Source organism: Cricetulus griseus, chromosome 4, assembly GCF_003668045.3.
Source record: "Cricetulus griseus strain 17A/GY chromosome 4, alternate assembly CriGri-PICRH-1.0, whole genome shotgun sequence".
Classification (NCBI taxonomy): domain Eukaryota; kingdom Metazoa; phylum Chordata; class Mammalia; order Rodentia; family Cricetidae; genus Cricetulus; species Cricetulus griseus.
Genome location: NC_048597.1, coordinates 103,186,706 through 103,206,212, shown reverse-complemented (window position 1 = coordinate 103,206,212; position 19,507 = coordinate 103,186,706). Strand labels below are relative to the sequence as shown.

At 43.2% G+C, this 19,507-nt stretch overlaps 1 protein-coding gene across 2 annotated transcripts in view; it reads right to left on the bottom strand.

Moving 5' to 3' along the window:
• The window catches only part of Mlxip (MLX interacting protein), a 55,839-nt gene that overhangs the window by 14,373 nt on the left and 21,959 nt on the right, over positions 1-19,507 (bottom strand). For both annotated transcript variants that reach the window (XM_027413996.2, XM_027413995.2), the window contains exons 2-7: positions 3,829-3,935; positions 3,105-3,190; positions 1,823-1,912; positions 1,423-1,464; positions 970-1,141; positions 185-274 (exon numbers count right to left, since the gene is read on the bottom strand). In XM_027413996.2, coding sequence (XP_027269797.1) covers positions 185-274; positions 970-1,141; positions 1,423-1,464; positions 1,823-1,912; positions 3,105-3,190; positions 3,829-3,935 — 587 coding nt within the window. The remainder of the gene's footprint in view (positions 1-184; positions 275-969; positions 1,142-1,422; positions 1,465-1,822; positions 1,913-3,104; positions 3,191-3,828; positions 3,936-19,507) is intronic.

Below are 19,507 nucleotides of genomic sequence, written 5' to 3'. Positions count from 1 at the left end.
CCAGGCTTTGCAGTTACTATTAAAAAAAAACAAAAACAAAACAAAAAAAAAAAACTTCCCGTTTTGGAAAATTCTAAGCCTTTCCTTTACACCCATTTCCAACTATCCTCTCTACAAAAGGAGCACTAGTCTGATATGGAATAGGCATGGGAGATCCAAGTATCATGTTACCCTCTGCCCTTACCCTGGAAAGGCTCAAAGGTGTCCATGAAGTCCAGGTTGGGTTGCAAAGGGATCAGGCCTGGCTGGATCATGTCTGCATTTCCTAAATGTGCTGCAAGAATTACAAGTGAGAGAGGGGAACACTTTCACCTCAAATAAGATCAAAGGAAAATATACAATTAGTTCTGGGACAGACCCTCCTGGCCCTCCCTACTCATTCTAGAATCTTCTAACAACTGATGGAAGCTGACTGGGATTTCTACATTCTTGAGAGTTTGTGGCCAGTCTTAGACAGCTATGTCCTCTCCACCCTCAGAAGACAGGAAAGACAGGCAGTGCTAGAAACCACCATGAAGCTACGAGCTATGAGCAGCCCCAACCATCCCCCCCCCCCTACGCTACATCCCCACAGCCATCTGTGCCCACTCTCACTTTTCATCTGTGGTTCTGCCCTGAGGACCTACGAGACTGAAGGCCTCCAGGTGGGATGCCATGAGTGCAGTACTCATGGGATACACCCCACACAACGAGAACAGTGTCAGAAACATAAGGATTCAGCTCAGAGCCTGCTGCTTTTTCACAGTGGGACTAAAAGAACAATGGCCACCCCTGTAAGGCTCCATTTCCAGTCTCCTCCCATGCAGCATTGCATAGGACCCTCAAAGAGCTTGGACAATCTTTCTCTTTTCCTTTGCCTACCCTAAATAAGCGGCAAGCAACAGCTCAGAGATGCCCTGAAGCAAAGCCTGGCCTAGAGGAATCTTCACGGAGAAGGAAGCCAGTTGTCCAAGGGAAGAGACTAGTTACCTATTTCCCGTGGGTTGGGCCAGGCCACTGGTTGGTGTGAAGAAAGTGTGGAGAAGAGGGTGTCACTGAATTCTGACATGAGCATATCTGTGTCCAACAGTGAGTCCTCCTCCATGGGGACTGGGGTTTTCCAGCCATCTCCATGCTTATGCCAATAGAGCATGTCGTCATCCTAGCCCACAGGGGAAGAAGAGTCAAAAGGCAATTGGATTTATTATCCTCCGTCCTGGCATGCATTAAAGGGTTGCTTCGTAAAAGAGGCAAGAAGGTACAGGCATTCAGAGCTATTCCCTTAGCCTACCCAACAGAGTGTGTGCCTGCTTCCTTGGCCACCTGCAGGACCTCCATGTGAGAAGGAGCTGCTCCTGGGTCTGGCCTTCCACGACAGGACTCTCTTGGGGCACAGAAGGCACTGCTGTATCTTGTCAGGACAGGGCATTCAAGCTCACTTACCTGGGCCAGACTAGAGAGGTCCTCATCCTTGTGCTGCTGTAGCTGTGGGCAAGTGGAACAAGATGAAGCAGCCACCAGGAACCCTGGGCTGCCCCACCCTCACCTCCTTGTATGTGAGTGAACTATGTGGGAAGCGAGTTGGGGAATGGGATTCTGCTGGCTGCCATCCCATGAATGTGGGCCCACAGAAGCCCTATGTGTGGCCAAGGAAACCACAGCCACTGTTTGGTGTTTACAAGGTTGAGTACAGCATTCCCACATCATGCTCCACGACTGGTCGGCAGCTGTGGAGCCTAGGGCCTCAGGCCACACTCTGAATACAAGTCCATCTCCCGCCTACCCAAGCCCTGCCCCAGAGCTCCCACAACATGTTCTTTTGAGGGCCCTTGCCAATAGATACCCTTTTCTTGAAGTAGGTTCTCCACTTGTGATATTCCCGGATGACAATCTCAATGCGACTTTTCCAGTATTTGCCCTCTGTGGTGATGGCCTACAACCGAGAGGCCAACATGAAAGGCAGGTCTTGGATAATCATATGTCAGTCCATGAACACCCAGCATCGCCACTGAAGTGACCTCATATGGTTCTCTTGGTCAGAAAACCCCCATGCTGCTTCAGAGACTACAGCTTCACTCACTGGGCACAGCTCTTCTCTTCTGAGCTACAACTTGGACTCAGGCTAAAGATGACACCAAGAGTGACTGCACTGGGGACAGGGTAAGCACACAGCACTCAGACAAGAGGCAGAGAGCTGCTTCCTCCTAGTCTGAGGATGCTAAGGAAAACTCACAGGTGGCCCACAAATACCCCTTTCTAGCAGCATTTGTCATGCTCTCAGAGAGTGAAAACGAGGGCTGGTGAGATGGCTCAGTGGGTGAAGGCACTGCCATAAAGCCTGATAACACACACACACATACAAATCTAATTAAAGATTTTTTTAATTTAGTCTTTTCAGGCAGGTGGTATAGCTCAATGGTATAACACATGACTAGCGTGAAAGAGACCCTGAATTCTATCCTTAGTACCAAAATAATAAAACAAAATATAAAAATAATATAAGCCACTCTTCCTTCAACCTCTTTTCATCCCCTATCTTAAGTTGTTTTGTTGTAGCTCAGGCTGGCCTCGAACTCCCTATATATCAAAAATGACCTTAAACTTCTGATTTCCCTGCCTCTGCCTCCCGGTGCTGGGACTGCAGGGTTTGAAATCACACCCAATTTATGATGGAAGCCAGGGTTTGGTGCATGCTAGGATAGCTGCACCTCCAGTGTGAGATGAAGAACACGGAGTTTGCTCTAACTTCTCTGGAGACCTTGTTTTGCTGGCGGCACTAGGGGTAAACCTAGAGCATATGGATGTATTCTTCTGTATCTGCTACAGAGCCAGCTTTCCCTGAATATCTCCCAGAAGAAATACCAACTTTACGTGAAAGCAGAGAATGAGGCCCCATAAGGTCAGCTTGTCTAGGGATAGACACTTTGGGAGGCTGGGAACTGTTGGAGGCCACTGTTCCTCCTCAAGGTCATGTCAATTAATAGCACAACACAGGCTCCACTACTCCATTCTGTTTCCCCATAGAATTTGGCCCTTTGGTAGGTTGTTTCTTGAGAAATGAAGGCAGGGTTCCTTTCCAACACCCTCCTGCCTCCCCTCTATTCAATCACTTGCTGGTTAAGTACCTCTGGCCGGCGGTGTTCATCTACGTCAACAGAGCCATCTAGTGGAGTGACAAAGTGGCACACAGGATTCTTGCGTTTCTCCAAATCTGGGTTGGGAGAAGAGAGACATCGTAACTCCACCAAGACTCCTGAAGGAGCTCTACCCAAACTGCTAAGCCATGGAGTGGTCTCTCCTTCTTCCACTGGAGCATGCAGGCCCAAGGCAAAGAATGCCAGGAACACCCGAGTAAGAAATGAAGCTGCTCATCAAACAAAGGCAGCCAGCGACAGGCAAGTCCACCCTGCTCCTCAAGCCCGCATCCTCCCATCCTCAAGCTAGCCAGGAATAAGCCCTACAGTGGTCTCCATGTCTTCTTAGCCTGCTAGAAACAGAAACTGCTCTTTGAATCCCCAAATGTCACCTCTTGGCTACATTCTCCCAACTCTCCTGAAAAGAACCCCTTACACTACACACTGTGGTCAAGGTCTCATATGTCTGTCCCTCCAGACTCTGGGCTCTGTTGGCTGATGCTGCATGATAGCTAGTGAATGGCCTGGTTCCTGGGATGTATTAGTACTTGGTTTCCTATCACAGACACTCAGGAAATATTTTGCTGCAAACATCTTTTAAAAGCAGGCTATAGACCCAAGGTGCTCAGGCCTCCAAGATGTAGAGCTCTGATACCACAGAATTAAGGCCCCCTGTAGCATAGCACACCCACTGCCAAGCCTGCCACACACTTACACTGCATGTACCATGCCCGCCAGATGGCGTTGTTGAGCCGGATCTTGTCCCGCCACTGGAGCTTCAGGCCCTTGAAGTTTTTCCACTTTGGAGACACTAATTTCCCACTGGAAAGCAAGACAAAGAGGGGAGAGTCAATAGCTCTTCAGAAAATAAGCATAGGCCCCAATCATTCCCGACTCCAGAAGCCTGGGTTGATCCATTACCAGATCGACCTGACTGAACACAGTTACTCCAGGATTTCTTCACAGCATATAGGGAGAGTAGGGCGTGACAACATTCAGGCTTAGAGGACATAGGGTTTGTTGTATGCTTTGGGTTTCTGCTTACTCTTAATGTTTCTCATAATTAAACATTTAAAAGACACATTGTCAGGTGTGGTGGCAGACATCTGGGAGACACAATGACAGTAGGCTCTACCCAAAGAGTCAGGGCCGCTAAAGAGTCTTCCCCCTTCCTCTTCTTTCAGTTGCCACTCCAAAGGCATGTCTACCCCGCCCCCCATGACAATCAGCTCCATGATTATAATTATAAATTATAATTATAAATGAGCCTTATAATTATAATTATAAATGAGCCTTATAGGTTTGGAGCCTCCACTGCCTCCACAGCTGTGTATCTTTGTTGGCAAAGAGATGTGCTGGTGTTTCCGTTTGCTGGGTGAGATCACAGCAACGCCACTTCCTCCACAGTGTTTTTAAGAAGGTTTGGATGAGGCTGTGTCTGTACATGTACACGTGTGTATGCATGTGGAAAAGGAAGATGCTTTGTTCTTAATTCAATGCCAGGAACAGATATCTGAGGAAGGTCGGCCCCACTACACACAAAAGCAGCTACAGAACCATGGGCTCTCCACTGACTCTGCCATTTACTCACACATTAAGTACCTACTCTGTGAGTAAAGAGCTAAGAACTAACTTAGAGAGGATATAGATGAGACACAGGCCCACACCATTCCAGGTCCTGTGTGAACGAACATCAATGCAGGAGCCAAAACCTAAGCTAGAGCCAAGGAGAAGACAGAAGGTCCACACTGCTCCTGCCTGGCTCCTGCGACTATGCTGAGGCAACACAAACGGAGCTAGTTAGAGATGTAAGATCCTTGCAGGGCCAGTCCAGACAAGGTTTCAGCTCCTGTCTTCAACAAAGTCAATCCTCCTTTCCATCCAATGCAAGCTCTTCCAGAAATCCCAGGCCTGGCTGAATGCAGTTCTATTATACAAACAAAATTAAGGAACAAAACAAAACTAAACTAAAAACTCCTTTTCTATATCTGAAACTCTTTCCTCTTGTGCCATGTATTCCAGGGTTCTATGGTTGTGCCCAGCAGTACCAGAATCTGACTGAGTACTAACTACCAGAGACAGCTGCAAAGGACCTACAAAGAGCTGGGATGGACCCAGGGTCCCAGCAAGAAACAGATGCTAGGGCCCTGTCAATATCTATGTGGAGTTAACCACCAGGCTTACCTATGCCAATCTCACTTCTGCTGTGTACCTTTGAAAAAGAGGGCCTGTGTGCTATGACAACCTCATCTCCATCAGACTACATGACACCTTCAGGTAGGTATCATAATAGGAGCAAAAGATACAGAGAAGGACACTGAGCTATAAACAGTGTGCGGGTTCCTTGCTCCTCCCCCACTGCTTGCTGAGACGTTTCTCTTATTCAGGATACTCACAGCAAATACAGTCAAACTTCAGCAGGAACACACAGATTTCTAAACTTCCACCATCATAGCATGCTTATATAATATCTCTAGAGCCAGCAGGTGGCACTATAAATCCATAAAGAAACTAGTTAAAAACCAAACCCAAAACCTGTCTGGTCTACAGAATGGATGACAAGTCCTACAGCCATTGCTCATAGTTACACGATATCAGCGTTTACAAATGGTGAAGAAAGAGGGGAATACAGCTCAGTGGTAGAAGTATTATGAATTTCTTTCCTACTGGGCTTTTTAGGACTTCACAGAGGGAAGAGGATCTATCTATACAGGAGCCCTTCTCATCACAGTTTCCCACAAAACTAGGAAAAGCTGTTATAAAAGACTCCACGAGGCAGCTGCAGAGCTCAGTCATTCCCTGAGAGAACACCAAAAGCAGGGTACCCAGAAGCCTCTCTGTCAGACTTCTGCTTCCCACATCAACCTACAAGGACACATCTTTCAGATAGTTCAAGTATAAGTAAAAACATAACCAGAAAGAGATACTAAAGAAAATTTGTAAGATCACTGGCCTCTCCCCAGTACCTGGACACTACTTCCAACCCATACTTCTGAACTTTGTCCTTCTTGTGTCACAGCCATGATTCCAAGGAACACTTACCAGGTACTTAGCCCCACCCCCAACCTGTGAAAAGGCCGCCACAGTCTAGCTCTGACTCATCTTAGGACTGCTGGTCCAGTGCAGGCACAGAGGAGCTTTTAAATCCAGTTATTAAACAAATGCGTAATGTTTCCATGAAGAAGTCTTCATACACTCTGCCACTGCCCCCTTCTTAAAAGGAGGGTTGCGGACAAAAAAACCCAGGAAATTCACAGGACAATAAAGGTCCTTTTAAACTTTTGTTGGCTGGAGCTAGCAAACCATGAATTTTTCAGAGGTCTGGCAAGAGCCTGCTTGAGAATGGAAATTAAAGTGCAAGCCTCAAAAAGAAGGCTCTGGATAATCAAGAAAACAGAGAGGACAGGAGGGGTCATGGGTTCTGCTTTCTAGGGTAGATCTGGCCCATTAACATCCCCTTAAAGAAGGGTAAGGCAGGGAGGCTCACAAGGCAGTGTATGAAGGGCCCATTGGGGCTCACAAGGTGGCATGCACTGTAGACTCACAAGTCCCTTCCACTCCTTGAGGAGTGAGGTGGGGGATCTACACAACTTTTTGGTGGTGTGGCCACTATAAGTAACCTCAATTAAACTTGATAATGTGCACGTCAATGGAATCACATCTGCTCTGTCATCAGTGCCCTGTCTAGGGTGAGAAACATGTGTTTACATCTCCCAGGAAAAGCTATGTGACATATGGACAGACTGCATTCTGTTTATGCATTCACCTGCTAGTGAATGGATATCTCAATACTTTTGAGATACTGTAACTAGTGTGGCAGCCAGAAACAGACGAAGGTATGAGGTGTCACCCCAGAAGACTCAAGTGTTAAAGTCCTGCTGCCCAATGTAGTATGGTCAGTCAGAACTGGGGCTTTTGAAAGGGCAAATGACTAGATCTTAAGGACTCTGTCACAATCACTGGATTGATAAGCAGTTAGCATCTGATGGCTGATGTGAAATGTCCTTCTCTATGCTGTGAATATATGCTGCTTTTGTTGGTTGATAAATAAAGCTGATTTGGCCAATGACCAGGCAGAATAGACCCAGATGGGAAATCCAAACAAAGACACAGAAAGAAAGGAGGGGGAGTCAGAGAGATGCCATGTAGCCACCAGGGAAGCAAGATGTGAAGTAACAAGCCACAAGCTTCGTGGTAAAATATGGAATAGAAGTGGGCTAATTTAATTGTGAGAGTTAGTCAGTAATATGCCCGAGTCATTGGTCAAACAATTATAATTAATATTAAGCCTTTAGAATGGTTATTTGGGAAATGATGGGTGAGTCAAGAACCTCCAGCTACATGTAGGGCCCAAATGTTTGGCAAGAATTTCCACATAAAACCCGACAAAAAAAGGGATTCTAAACACAAAAGAACAGAGTCAAGCATAGCTTCTGGATAGCAGCATGGGTGGGCTCTGTTTGCTAGAGACAAGCAGAGGCACAGCTCCTTTAAGAGACAGCTTCCTGACTCAGCGTTAGCAGCAAAACCCACTCTGCTCTTTTAAGAGGTCCTGCTACTAAACACTAATATGGAGTTTATGAGCAGCTGGCATCATGGACCTAAAACGTCCTCAGAGTTGGGGGTGATACACATGGCCTCGACCATGAAGCTAGACTTTCAGGAAGCCAAGGAATGGGGTGAAGCCAGCCACTTTAATACTAGCCAAACCCACTTAACCATAAAAAAAAAAAAAAAAAAAAAAGGATTACAGATACACAAGAACAGATTCAGACAAAAAAGGCCTCTAAATGGGTCACAGTGTATTTGATAAATGTGCACGGGCTTGAGAGAGAAAGGATATAAAATAGGCAGAGTCATAGATAAAAACAATAATTTATGCTGGGTGGTGGTGGTGCATGCCTTTAACCCCAGTACACAGCATTTGGGAGGCAGAGGCAGGTAGATCTCTGTGAGTTCGAGACCAGCCTGGTCTACAACAGCTAGTTCCAGAACAGCCTCCAAAACCACAGAGAAACCCTGTCTCAAAAAACAAACAAACAAAAAACAATAATTTAAGGATAATAAACTGAGGTCCTTAAGGGAGAAATAGAGTAAAAAAAATTACAATGGGCCATATAAAGATGGAAAATACACAGAGAGTCTGGATTCTATATACTACTGTGTTTTCTTTAATTTTTTTTTGACTGCTAATGAACTACTGAGAAACATTTGAATGTGGGGCTGATAAGCTAAACCAACATATATATTTTAAAGGTATCTTGACTTCAAAACTTGGGTCTAAGGATATGTTGCTTTGGAAAAGAGGTTCTGCTTTTGTTTCCACAGCAGATGAAAAGCTGTGGAATCTTTCCAGGTTAATATGGATCGATCAAACAAGACCCCCTGAAATGATGGCCCAGGTGATCCAATATCCACAACAGTTTCAGAACTGCTGGCTGAGATGACCAACCACACAAAATATCCCAGTCAGGACTTGAACATGATTCTAAATTTTCTCAGGATCCCCATAAAATCTACAGAACCCCAATCAGCAAAGCAGGAAGTAGTCTAAAAAATTACGCCCAAATTCCCAAATATTGTTTATAAATGTTTGTTTTCATTTAACGGGGGTTGGTTATAAATTGTTAATGGTCACAGTCAATGTCTTTCTAAATAAAAAAAAGGGGATATGATATAGAAATGAATACATTGGTATGAATTTTGATCTAGTGATACAAATTTAAGGTCAATTTTGTTATACTGTACGTATATTTCTACTCTTGCTTAAGGTATTGTTAGTTAGGTTTTCTAGATATGCAGAGATATATTTCAGATGGATAGGTAATCTTCAAACACTTCAAAAACCTACAGAATATGGCATTTAAAATGTTTTAAAAACTTAGACTTTTCTAGACAATGAGACACTTCTGTTTCCTGGCAGCACCAATTACTTCACGAGGATGATGGGCTTCGAGGAAACTCCTTATGTAGTTTGCTTTCAATGTGGCAAGATGAGGCATTTGGGCAAGAAACTGCTCTTGCCTGGACTGCCTGACTGTATGTTGTATAAACTGGATATGCAGGACCCACAGGAAAGTGACTGCTGAACTTGCCAAAACAAGATGGGACAGTCCTTCATGATGGGGATGTCTTCTGTACATATGTTTATCTTATTGGCTGATGAATAAAACACTGTTGGCCAATAGGGCAGCAAGATAGGTGGGATTAGGAGATGAGGAGGATTCTGGGAAATGTAGGCAGAGTCGGTCGACATGTAGGACGCTGGAGGAGTAACACCATGCCAGGCATTACTGGGTAAGCCACAGCCTCATGGCAGTACATAGATTGATAGAAATGGGTTAATAATTAAGATAGAGCTAGCCAATATGAAGCTCATGCTAGTGGCCAACAGTATTATAACTAATACAGTGTCTGTGTGCTTCTTTGGGGCTCAAGGGCCTCAGGACCTGCCGGGCCAGAAAACTCATGCTTACACCTTCAGGATTCCTGTTTCATGAAAGGGTGTGCCAGACATTCTACAGAACACAGAGAAAAAATGACTAACAAACTGCCAATATAGGCAGCACAGTTTCAAATTCCCTGCTTCACAGAGAAGTCTGTTAGGTACTCTAGGCCTATAGGCTGAAGATGGATGTCCCAATGTTGCAGAAGAACTTTGGGTGACTGTCCAGGCAGCCAGTTATCTCTGTTATTTCTAGAGTTTTGGAAGTCACTTACAATGCACTTCCTGTTTACTTAGGTAATATTATATCCTTCTGTTTTGATGGAGTTGAAGACTAGATACTTATAGTTTTCCTTAGTTATGATGAAAGAAATTAGATATAAAACTTTAGACTCACAAAGATAGGATAGATGATACAGTATTTAATTTTGCCAAATACAAATAGACTAAATATCACAACTATAATTCTTGCTTGATAACTCTTTTGCTATATATAATTTTACTATGTTAAAGTTAAAACTTTCCTTTTTAATTATATAAAAAAGGGGAGATAGATGTAGGATGTCCTTCTGTATGCTGTGAATATATGTTGCTTTTATTGGTTGATAAATAAAGCTGATTTGTCAATGGCCAGGCAGAATAGACCCAGATGGAAATCCAAACAAAGACACAGAGAAAGAAGGTAGAGTCAGAGAGATGCCATATAGTCATCGGGGAAGCAAGATGTGAGATAACAAGTCACAAGCTTCGTGATAAAATATGGAATAATAGAAATGGTTTAATTTAATTGTGAGAGCTAGTCAGTAATATGCCTGAGTCATTGGCCAAACAATCATAATTAATATTAAGCCTTTAGGATGGTTATTTGGGGAACTGGAAGGCGGGACAAGAAACCTCCAGCTACAGATGGCACTGTTGGGAATTAAGAGAGAGTGCCTAGGAGGGCTGAAGAGATGGCTCAGGGGTTAAGAGCACTACTGCTCTTCCAGAGGACCTGAGTTTGGTTCCCAGCACCCAAATGATAGCTCACAACTATTTGTAATTCTGGTTCCAAGGGATTTGATACCCTCTTCTGGCCTCCAAGGGCACCAGGCGCACATGTGGTACATAGACGTACGTGCATGCAAAAGATCCATACACATAAAATAAAATTTAAAAATCCAAAAATGAGAAAGTACCTAAATCAGTGTTTCTCAACCTTCCTGATGTTGTGATCCTTTAATACAGTTCCTCATGTTGTGGTGACCCCCCAACCATAACATTATTTTCTTTGCTACTTTGTAACTGTAATTGTGTTACTGTTATGAATCATAATGTAAGTATCTATGCTTTTGGGTGGTCTTAGGTGACCCTTGTGAAAGGGTCATTCAACCTCCAAAGGGGTCAGAACCCACAGGTTGAGAACCACTGGCCTAGCTGGAGAAAAGTGGTCTAGAGAAACACCTCAAAAAGACCCTGTGCCCAGCCTCTTTCTGTCTCTCTGTACCCTAGGCCATCAGGAGATGAACTTTGCTCCACCATGTCCTTCCAAACTTCTGGAAAACATGTATCAAGATAAATCCTAACTAACAGCATTTCCAAGACAGTTCAGGACAGGGAAGAGGGATCTCATTAGTGAGCTGCCATTGAGGACAATAATGGGCAAAAAACACTAAGTCTTCTGAAATTACAAGCTGACAACTCTCTATTTATACTTTATATGTACATTCCTTTAGTCAAAATCCCTCCTGCAGGAATTAATTCTGCAGATTCATTTAAAGATGGGCACAAAGCCATAAATAAAGGAATATTAAATGGTAGGAAGAGGTTAGCAATGAAGTACATATTCAACAAAAGTATATCTACATAGTTAAACATTCTGAGGTAATCTAAAAAACACAAGTGTGTTGACCTATAATGCTGCTATGTAGGCAAAAATCTATACAGTGCATTGTTAAATGAAAACAAAACTAGCAATGAATTATATAGTATGGCTTCCTTTATTTTTAAACCATGCTGGTATTGACTCCAGGACCTTATGCAGGTGCAATTCCACTGAACCACACATGGCTCCATTTGTTTTTTTGTTTTTTTTTTATAAAAATTTTATTTATTTATTATGTATCCAACATTCTGCTTCCATGCATATCTGCACACCAGAAGAGGGCACCAGATCTTATAAGGGATGGTTGTGAGCCACCATATGGTTGCTGGGAATTGAACTCAGGACCTCTGGAAGAGCAGTCGGCACTCTTAACCTCTGAGCCATCTCTCCAGCCCCTTGTTTTTGTTTTTAAGATTTATTTATGTGATAGTCTGTGCATGTGTGTACACACATACATACACACATACACACACACACACACACACACACACACACACACACACACACACACACACACACAGTGCCTGCAAAGACTAGAAGAGTAGAAGAGGGAGTCACATTCCCTGGAGCTGCCTCTAGTGAGTGTTGATAACTGAACTCAGGTCTGCTGGAAGTATTCAGGTTCTCTCTAAGAGCAACAAACACTCTTAATCACTGAGCCATCTCTCGAGGTCTCCATATACATACAAAGGACAGAGAGAGGTAAAATTTAATTAATTAAACATAGGAATGAATTACTTTTTAAAAATAAGGATAAAATTCCAGGCACACCCCATGACCTTATAAGCCTTCTCGTTAATCACAGAAAGCAATTAGCCACATACTGATATAAACTTGTGAATTAGTCGATTCAGTCACAAACCCAGACAGGCAGATAGTGGTTATTAAATGCCACCTTTAAGGAGTGAACCAAGCGATAATGTTCCATCTTGTCTTTCCTCCAGCACTCCAACTCTTTTTCTTCAAAGAGTCGTTTCTGTTGGCTAGTCCTGGGATCTGGGCTTGATCCAAAGGCTATTAGAGCCAAAACTAACAGGCTGCAGAGGGACAAAGGCTCATTGAGGAGCCAGGAGATGGGGACCAGTTACCATAAGTACAAAGCAGGAATCATCCTGGCACCTTGTAGCCACCTCTCCAGCAGAGGCACCTCCCATGGAAGCCAGGGAGATTTTCAGAACCAATCTGTGTGTCTGAAACTCATCTTCCTTGGAGGCACTTGGAATCTTTATTTTTAAAAACGAAGTGAAAGTGCTGTGGAGAAGCTGGCTTTGAGAACTGAGGCAACAGGGCAGAACATAGGCCTTAGGTCCCCATTCCAGACCTGTCCTACTTCCAGGGCAAGAGAACTTAGATGTGTTGGAACACACTGGTGAAGACAAGTTCACATGTGCTAAAATATGTGTGAGGATTTATGTTTGTCCTTGGATAGAAAAAGCAAGAAATTAGCATTTCCATAAACGTAAAAAGTACAGCAACCTGAGTGAGAACTAGACAGAGTTTGCTTAGCTAATGACATAATCTCACTTACATCCCTCCATGCTGTCATTTTTACTGACCTGTGGTCTTGTCATCCACGTGGAGACAAACTATCCAAGACTCATACCACTTCTAAGCAAATGCAGAGAGCAGAGTGACTTGAGGAGCAGGTAATGTGGCCAGTGGTAGAGTACGTGCCTAGAAAGCAAAGTGGTCCATTTCTGAACAAATCACATGAGCTGTCCGCCTTCTACAAAATGGCAATTCTATCCACTGAGTGGAGCACTGGGTGGATCACAAGCAGGTGTGGGGATCTGGGCATGGCACAGAGCAAGGGCTGTTCCTGGTTCTGGGCTCATTACATTCTGGCCCTTACTGGATTCACAGCTCAGCACCACCTCAAGCCACAGTCAAAGGTTCACGACAGAGGTGTTGCTCAGAGATGGAGCATGTTTTTAGCATGTACAAAACTCTAGGTTCAGTTCCTAGCAAGTGCGTTGGGGGAGGCTGATATGCCAGGAAAATACATGTGAACCTAGAATGCTGGATGCTCTTAATTCCTCTGGAATAGGGGGGGGCTTAATTTGCATAATTTGTTAAGATATTTATTAATTCAATCTTTGTAAGATTGGGTATGACACATGAGTCCTTGCAAACCAAGCACTCAAGAGGTTCAAGCAGGAAGATTACCATAAGTTTGAGGCCAGCATAGGCCACATAAAGCAAATAGCAAGCTGGACAGGTTCATAGAAGACCCTGTCTCGAAACAAAAAACAAAACAACAACAAAAAAATCAAAACCTGAACCTTGAGGCTTTTTAAAGCTGGATCTGAGTTTCATTTTTGGGTCTCGAACCCTGAGCGTTGTCCTTGGCCTCTACTTTCGCCATGGCACAGTGCACAATGCCCCACCCCATACACTACTGAAAAAAATCTTAAAAACATACCTGTGTATTTAGCTGTGTATTCATTTTATTTACGAACAGTCTTTTCAGGCCCTCTGTCTTTTTTTATGGGGTGGATGGAGTAATGTGTTTTTTTTAAGCATTTCTTTTTGTGTGTGTGTGCGCATGTGTGTATGAGCCATCTTGCCAACCCTACTGCTTTATTCAATTTTTCCACCATCCACTGAGATGTTAGTCTTTTTCATATTTGTGCAATTATAGTAATAATTACCATTTGCGAAGTGTCTATGAATGTTCCAGCTAGCTTTCCTCCCCTTCCTCTTCCTCTTTTATTCTGAGCTGCAAATTTAACCAAGTCCTTAGACTCAGTAAGAAAATCTGTCCCAGTGAGCTACACACTCCTCTTTGGATTTCTGATTGTCTTCTACTTTCAAAACAGTCTTTAAAAGACTACATATTTGTATAGTTAGATCTACTGGGTCTTGCCGTTTCTTTAATTGCTTCCCTCCCAGCTCATCTGCCCCATTCAGAGATTTAATTATTGACTTTTTATACTTTTTGATAGCCCTCGTTTGATTTTTTCATTTTCTTTTTCTTTTTTGGTTTTTCAAGATAGGGTTTCTCTGTGCAGTCCTGGCTGTCCTAGAACTCACTCTGTAGACCAGGCTGGCCTCAAACTCACAGAGATCTGCCTGCCTCTGCTTCCCGAGTGCTGGGATTAAAAGTTGCCCAGCTCTTTTTTTTTTTTTTTAATAAAATTGTATTATTGTGTGCGTATGCCATGGCATTCTCCTGGAGACCCAGGACCCTGAAATCTCAGCTCTCCCCTTCACAGCTCTGTAGGTTCCAGGGATCAATCTGAAGCACCTTTATCCACCAAGCCACCTTGCTAGCCCAGAGATGAGTTTTCACTTTTATCTCTTTAAATCTTTTCAGTTTTGCTAATTTTTTAAAAAATAGTGCATACCACATTGAATGAAATCAAGCAATAGTGAATGTTATAAGGAAGACAGACAAAACTGGGCAATTTTACCACCTAGAAATAACACTGTTCAAATTTTAGAGAGAAGTAGGTGGTAAAAGAGCTGTAATGCTTCTGGGCAAAAGGATCATCCTAAACTCAAAGCCAGCCTGGGATACATGGTGAGTTCTAGAACAGCCTAAGACATAGCAAGATCCAGCCTCAAAAAAATATATAAAATAAATCTTGCGTAGTAAAGAAGGTTGGGCTTTGGATAGCAAATTCTAGGCCCATGGATCATTCTGGTTGATATGAGTGCTATGTTTGCCTACGGCTTTAGCTACAGGACAATATAAGTGACTTGCCAAGGAGTGAGGACTATCAATCAGTTCCAAACTCCAGAAGAGCCGGTAACTGAAGGTATCAGTCACACCTCTGGAGGGGCTGAAGGTGAAAGGTAAGCAGGAGCAGAGAAGCCAACCAGGAAAAAATATTGTAAATGACTCTGGGTCTTGCTCTGCTTTGGACAGGGTCATTACTACTGGTCATGACTAGCCTGAATCCCTGCCACAGCTTCTCGACTGTCTGGTAATCATCTGAATCCTTTCCCCAGCATCAAACTGTTGCAATAAACTCTGGGTCCTTCTAGAGAATCAAACATCGGGAGAGTTCTGAGGGTTCTACCATGCACATTAGGCATTATTACAGTCAGTCAGCCTTATGAACTGTTCCAAGTTTGCAGTTGACCATAGTGCATATTCATTGGGTTACATGTATTCAGATAAAGATATAGCACATGAATCAAACTTGTTTAAACATAGAAAATAATGCTTTATTTTTGTGATTTTTGAGCGTGTGGGGGGGTGTTAGTTTGGGCTTTTTATTTTGTTTGGCTTTTTGAGGAAGGGTCTCACTATGTAGTCCTAGCTAGCCTCAATTTTGGCAATCCTCTGATGAGGGCCATAATATGCTTATTTCATGCATTTGTTTTATAACCCAATTTTCACTTGTATGTCATATCTTACTATGCCAATAAACATTCTTTTTATTGGTTATAGAATATTCCTATCTACATATTTGCCATAGTCTATTTAATGACAGAAGCTTATATGAACAGATTTTGCTACCATTAGCAATGCTGTGATGAATATTCCAGTATTTATACCAATACGGGACTGTATGAGTTATCACTAAAGTTTATTAATTCTTAGAAATATGCTGGAGATGGAGCTAAAAAATTTTCAAAAATTCTTTGTTTTTGTTTTTTCTGTCATACTTTAAAACTTTTCCTACTTTTTAGTGCTCAGTTGGAGCCTCAGATTTGCCTCTGCACAGTCTGGGAAGCCCTATTCCTGTCTGTCTGTCTGTCTGTCTGTCTGTCTGTCTGTCTGTCTGTCTGTCTCTGTCTCTCTCAAAACCCCAATTGCTCAAGAGTCTGTCAACAGGGCTGGAGAGATGGCTCAGAGATTAAGAGCACTGACTGCTCTTCCAGAGGTCCTGAGTTCAAGTCCCAACAACCACATGGTGGCTCACAACCATCCTTTATGAGATCTGGTGCCCTCTTTCAGCCTGTAGGCATACGTGCAGGCAGAATGTTGTATACATAATAAAATCTTTAAAAAAAAAAAAAGAGTCTGTGAACAAAGGGAAGGCACCAAAAAGGCAAGTATACAAGAAATTCTTGCTGGGCTTTATGGTGTCACAGGTTATTTCAGTAACTGGAAAGGATAAGACAGGCTTACTTGAACTCAAGAGTTTAGAGCCAACCTGGGTCTCCAAAAATGAGGAGAGAGAAACTAAAGACATTGCTTAGTGGTATAACACCTGCTTAGCATGTGTGCAGGGAAGGAAGGAAGGAGAGAGGGAGCACTCGAAGCTACTTGGTTTTAATTGGGTTATACTTATTGCACACAGTATCAAGCTTTGTAAGGATATTTTCATGTCCACATATGATGTACTTTGGAGTGTGTTCTTCATACAACTCTACCCTCCCTTTCTCACTCCGCCATTCTCATCAGTCCCCTTTGTCTCTGAGACAGTTCTGCTTCTAATCCCATGTCATATACACATTTGCTTGGTTTTCTAAAAAATTTTTCATCTATGCACTTCACATTTCTAATCATAATTACTTTCAAATTATTTTAAAATATAAAATCAAAATGTTAGTAGGTGAAACCAACAAAACAAAGATCAAATCACCTGTCAAGTGAAGTACTGTCCTATTTTATTGTGTTCAATTCAGCCCCACACAGGTGACAAGGCAACCGCCACTCTCCTCGGAAACTGGGATGGCTATTCTTGCTTGTCAACTTTACTACATTGGTGATTAACTAAAACCCAAGCAGCTGGATACTCCTGTTTGTTTGTTTTGTTTTCCTTTAATTAAATCATTCCAAGTGGGAGGACCCACTTTTAAGGTGGGAAGAACCAACCACCCTGAATCTGTTGGCAACCTATACAAAGAACATGGAAGAAGGAAGCTTGCTCTCTGCCTGTTTGCTCTCTCTCTGGCAAATTCATTCCCTCACTGGCATTAGAGTCTACCTCTTCGGGATTCTTGCACATACTGAAGACAAGCTGAGACATTCAGCTTTGGGGACTGAACCATTATTGGATTCTTGGACCTTCCATTGGAAGATAGCCATTGTTGGACTAGCCAGACGACAGCCTGTAAGCCATTTTAGTATTATTCAACTGTAAGTTCTGTCCCTCTAGAGGACTACAACTAACACAAAACATTTCTGGGCTCCTATGAAGCTAGCATGCTCTCACTGTCATTAGTCATTTCAGAGGGCTGCCAGCTCCACAACCTACTTAGCAGTCAGGGAAACCCGAAGCTGACTGACCCGTCTCAAGGGTAAAGTAACATTCCCCAAGTAGCCAAAACCTATAAATAGGTTTTTCTCATTTTAGACAAGAATTCGATTTGCTTTCCAGCTTTAAGACTATGAAGTGTACACTCCAGAGAGAAATGCTAGATATAAGAAACACAAATGAACCAAACAGGAGGCACACCCTGCGATCTCAGTACTCAGAAAACAGGGGCACAGACTACCACAAGGTCAAGGCCAGTTTGATCTACTTAGAAAGCTGCAGGCCAGCCCAAGCTACATGGCAAGAATTCTTGAAAAACAAAAGGACAAAAGCAAAACAACAAAAAATATCTCATAAACAAGATGTGCCCAAAGTAGGGGTGGCTGGCTAGATCACACCAACTAACATTAAACAACAACAACAAAAAATTAGATGAGTATATAACAACCTTGTATTGCCTTGTACTACTTTCCTCATACAATCCAAAATTCCAATAAAAGCTGTCTTTACTAATCAGGCATAGTAGCACAAACCTGTAATTCCAACTCTTGGGAGGTAGAGGCAGGAAGATGAGGTGTTCAAGGCCATCTGGGCTATATGCAACTGTCTTAAAACATCATCCACCCTCCACCAGCCCCGACCAAATCAGTCCTCCATAGCATGTTACAGATAGCTTTCCTTCCATATGCTTCTAAGAATTGGCTACTATCCTAAACTCCTGCCTTTTCAGCAAATTCCAAACAGCAGCAGGAAGTAAGCTGAGGTCCAGTTTAATCACCATATCCCAATTATAACCTGAGCCCTGTATTTCCCATATTAATAGCTAATGCAAACACATAAGAAAAGTTTATTTTTTTGGAGATGGTATCTCACTGAACCTGGAGTTCCTCGACTAGGCTAGACTGGCGGGCCACAGAGTTCTGGGGATCCTCCTGTCTCTACCTCCCCAGCGCTGGGACCACAGATGCACCCAGATTTTTACGGGAGTGCTGTGGGTCTGAAATCACATTCTCATGCTTGTCCAAAAAGCATGTCACCAACTAAGTCATCTCCCCATCTGTTTGTTTTGAGACAGGTGTGGCTACACTAAAATTTGCTATGTAGAGACCAGGTTGGCATCAAACTTGCAGTGGTCCTCCTGCCTCTGCCTCTTGGGTTCTGGGATACAGGCATGAGCCATTATGTCTAACTTGAAGTTTTTGACTGCAGTTTCTGTAGTTCTGTGTGACTTAAGGGCTAGTAGCACTCCCTCAGCCTACAGAGGAGCTTCTCTGACGACTCTAAGTCACGCTCCCAGACCTGGCAGGGACCTGACTTAGTCCACTGAGCCTATCCTGAAAACCCGCCTCACCTATCAGCAGAAACCTCAGCCAGGACAGCCTTCACTCATAGAAACACAGAGTACCTTCTAACCAGGATCAAGAAGAGGCAGCTTTTCTAATCAGAAAACACTTCAGTATCATGTTGTCATCTGTGGGCAGAGGGCAGAGGGGAAGAGTTATCAGTGTCCTCAGTGTAGCTCTAGGATCAGGGCAGACAGCTAACCTTTCTGACTCACTTTCTTTGAGACTGTGAGAGCTAGATTTCACAGATGTCAATGGTTAGAGTAAACGGGCTGTTCCACCTGGAACACACCAGTGTCTCGGAGCAAGGATTTGTGCAGCCAGGTGACGCTTCTTCTGTTAAAAACAATTAACACAGAAAAGGAATGACCATAACGTCTTGCTTATTTATTTATTAGATCATTCCCACAGCACTGGAGAAGAAAAGCAGCAGAGTGACAAGCTTCATAGCTCTTTGACAGGACCTGAAAGTAAAGGTTTCCTAGCACTGTACCCTCAGCACCAACTACCCTGCTTTTGTGGCTCACCCAGTACCACTGAAGTCTTGTGTCTTCAATATTACTACCCTTCCCCATGTGTAGCTTTGT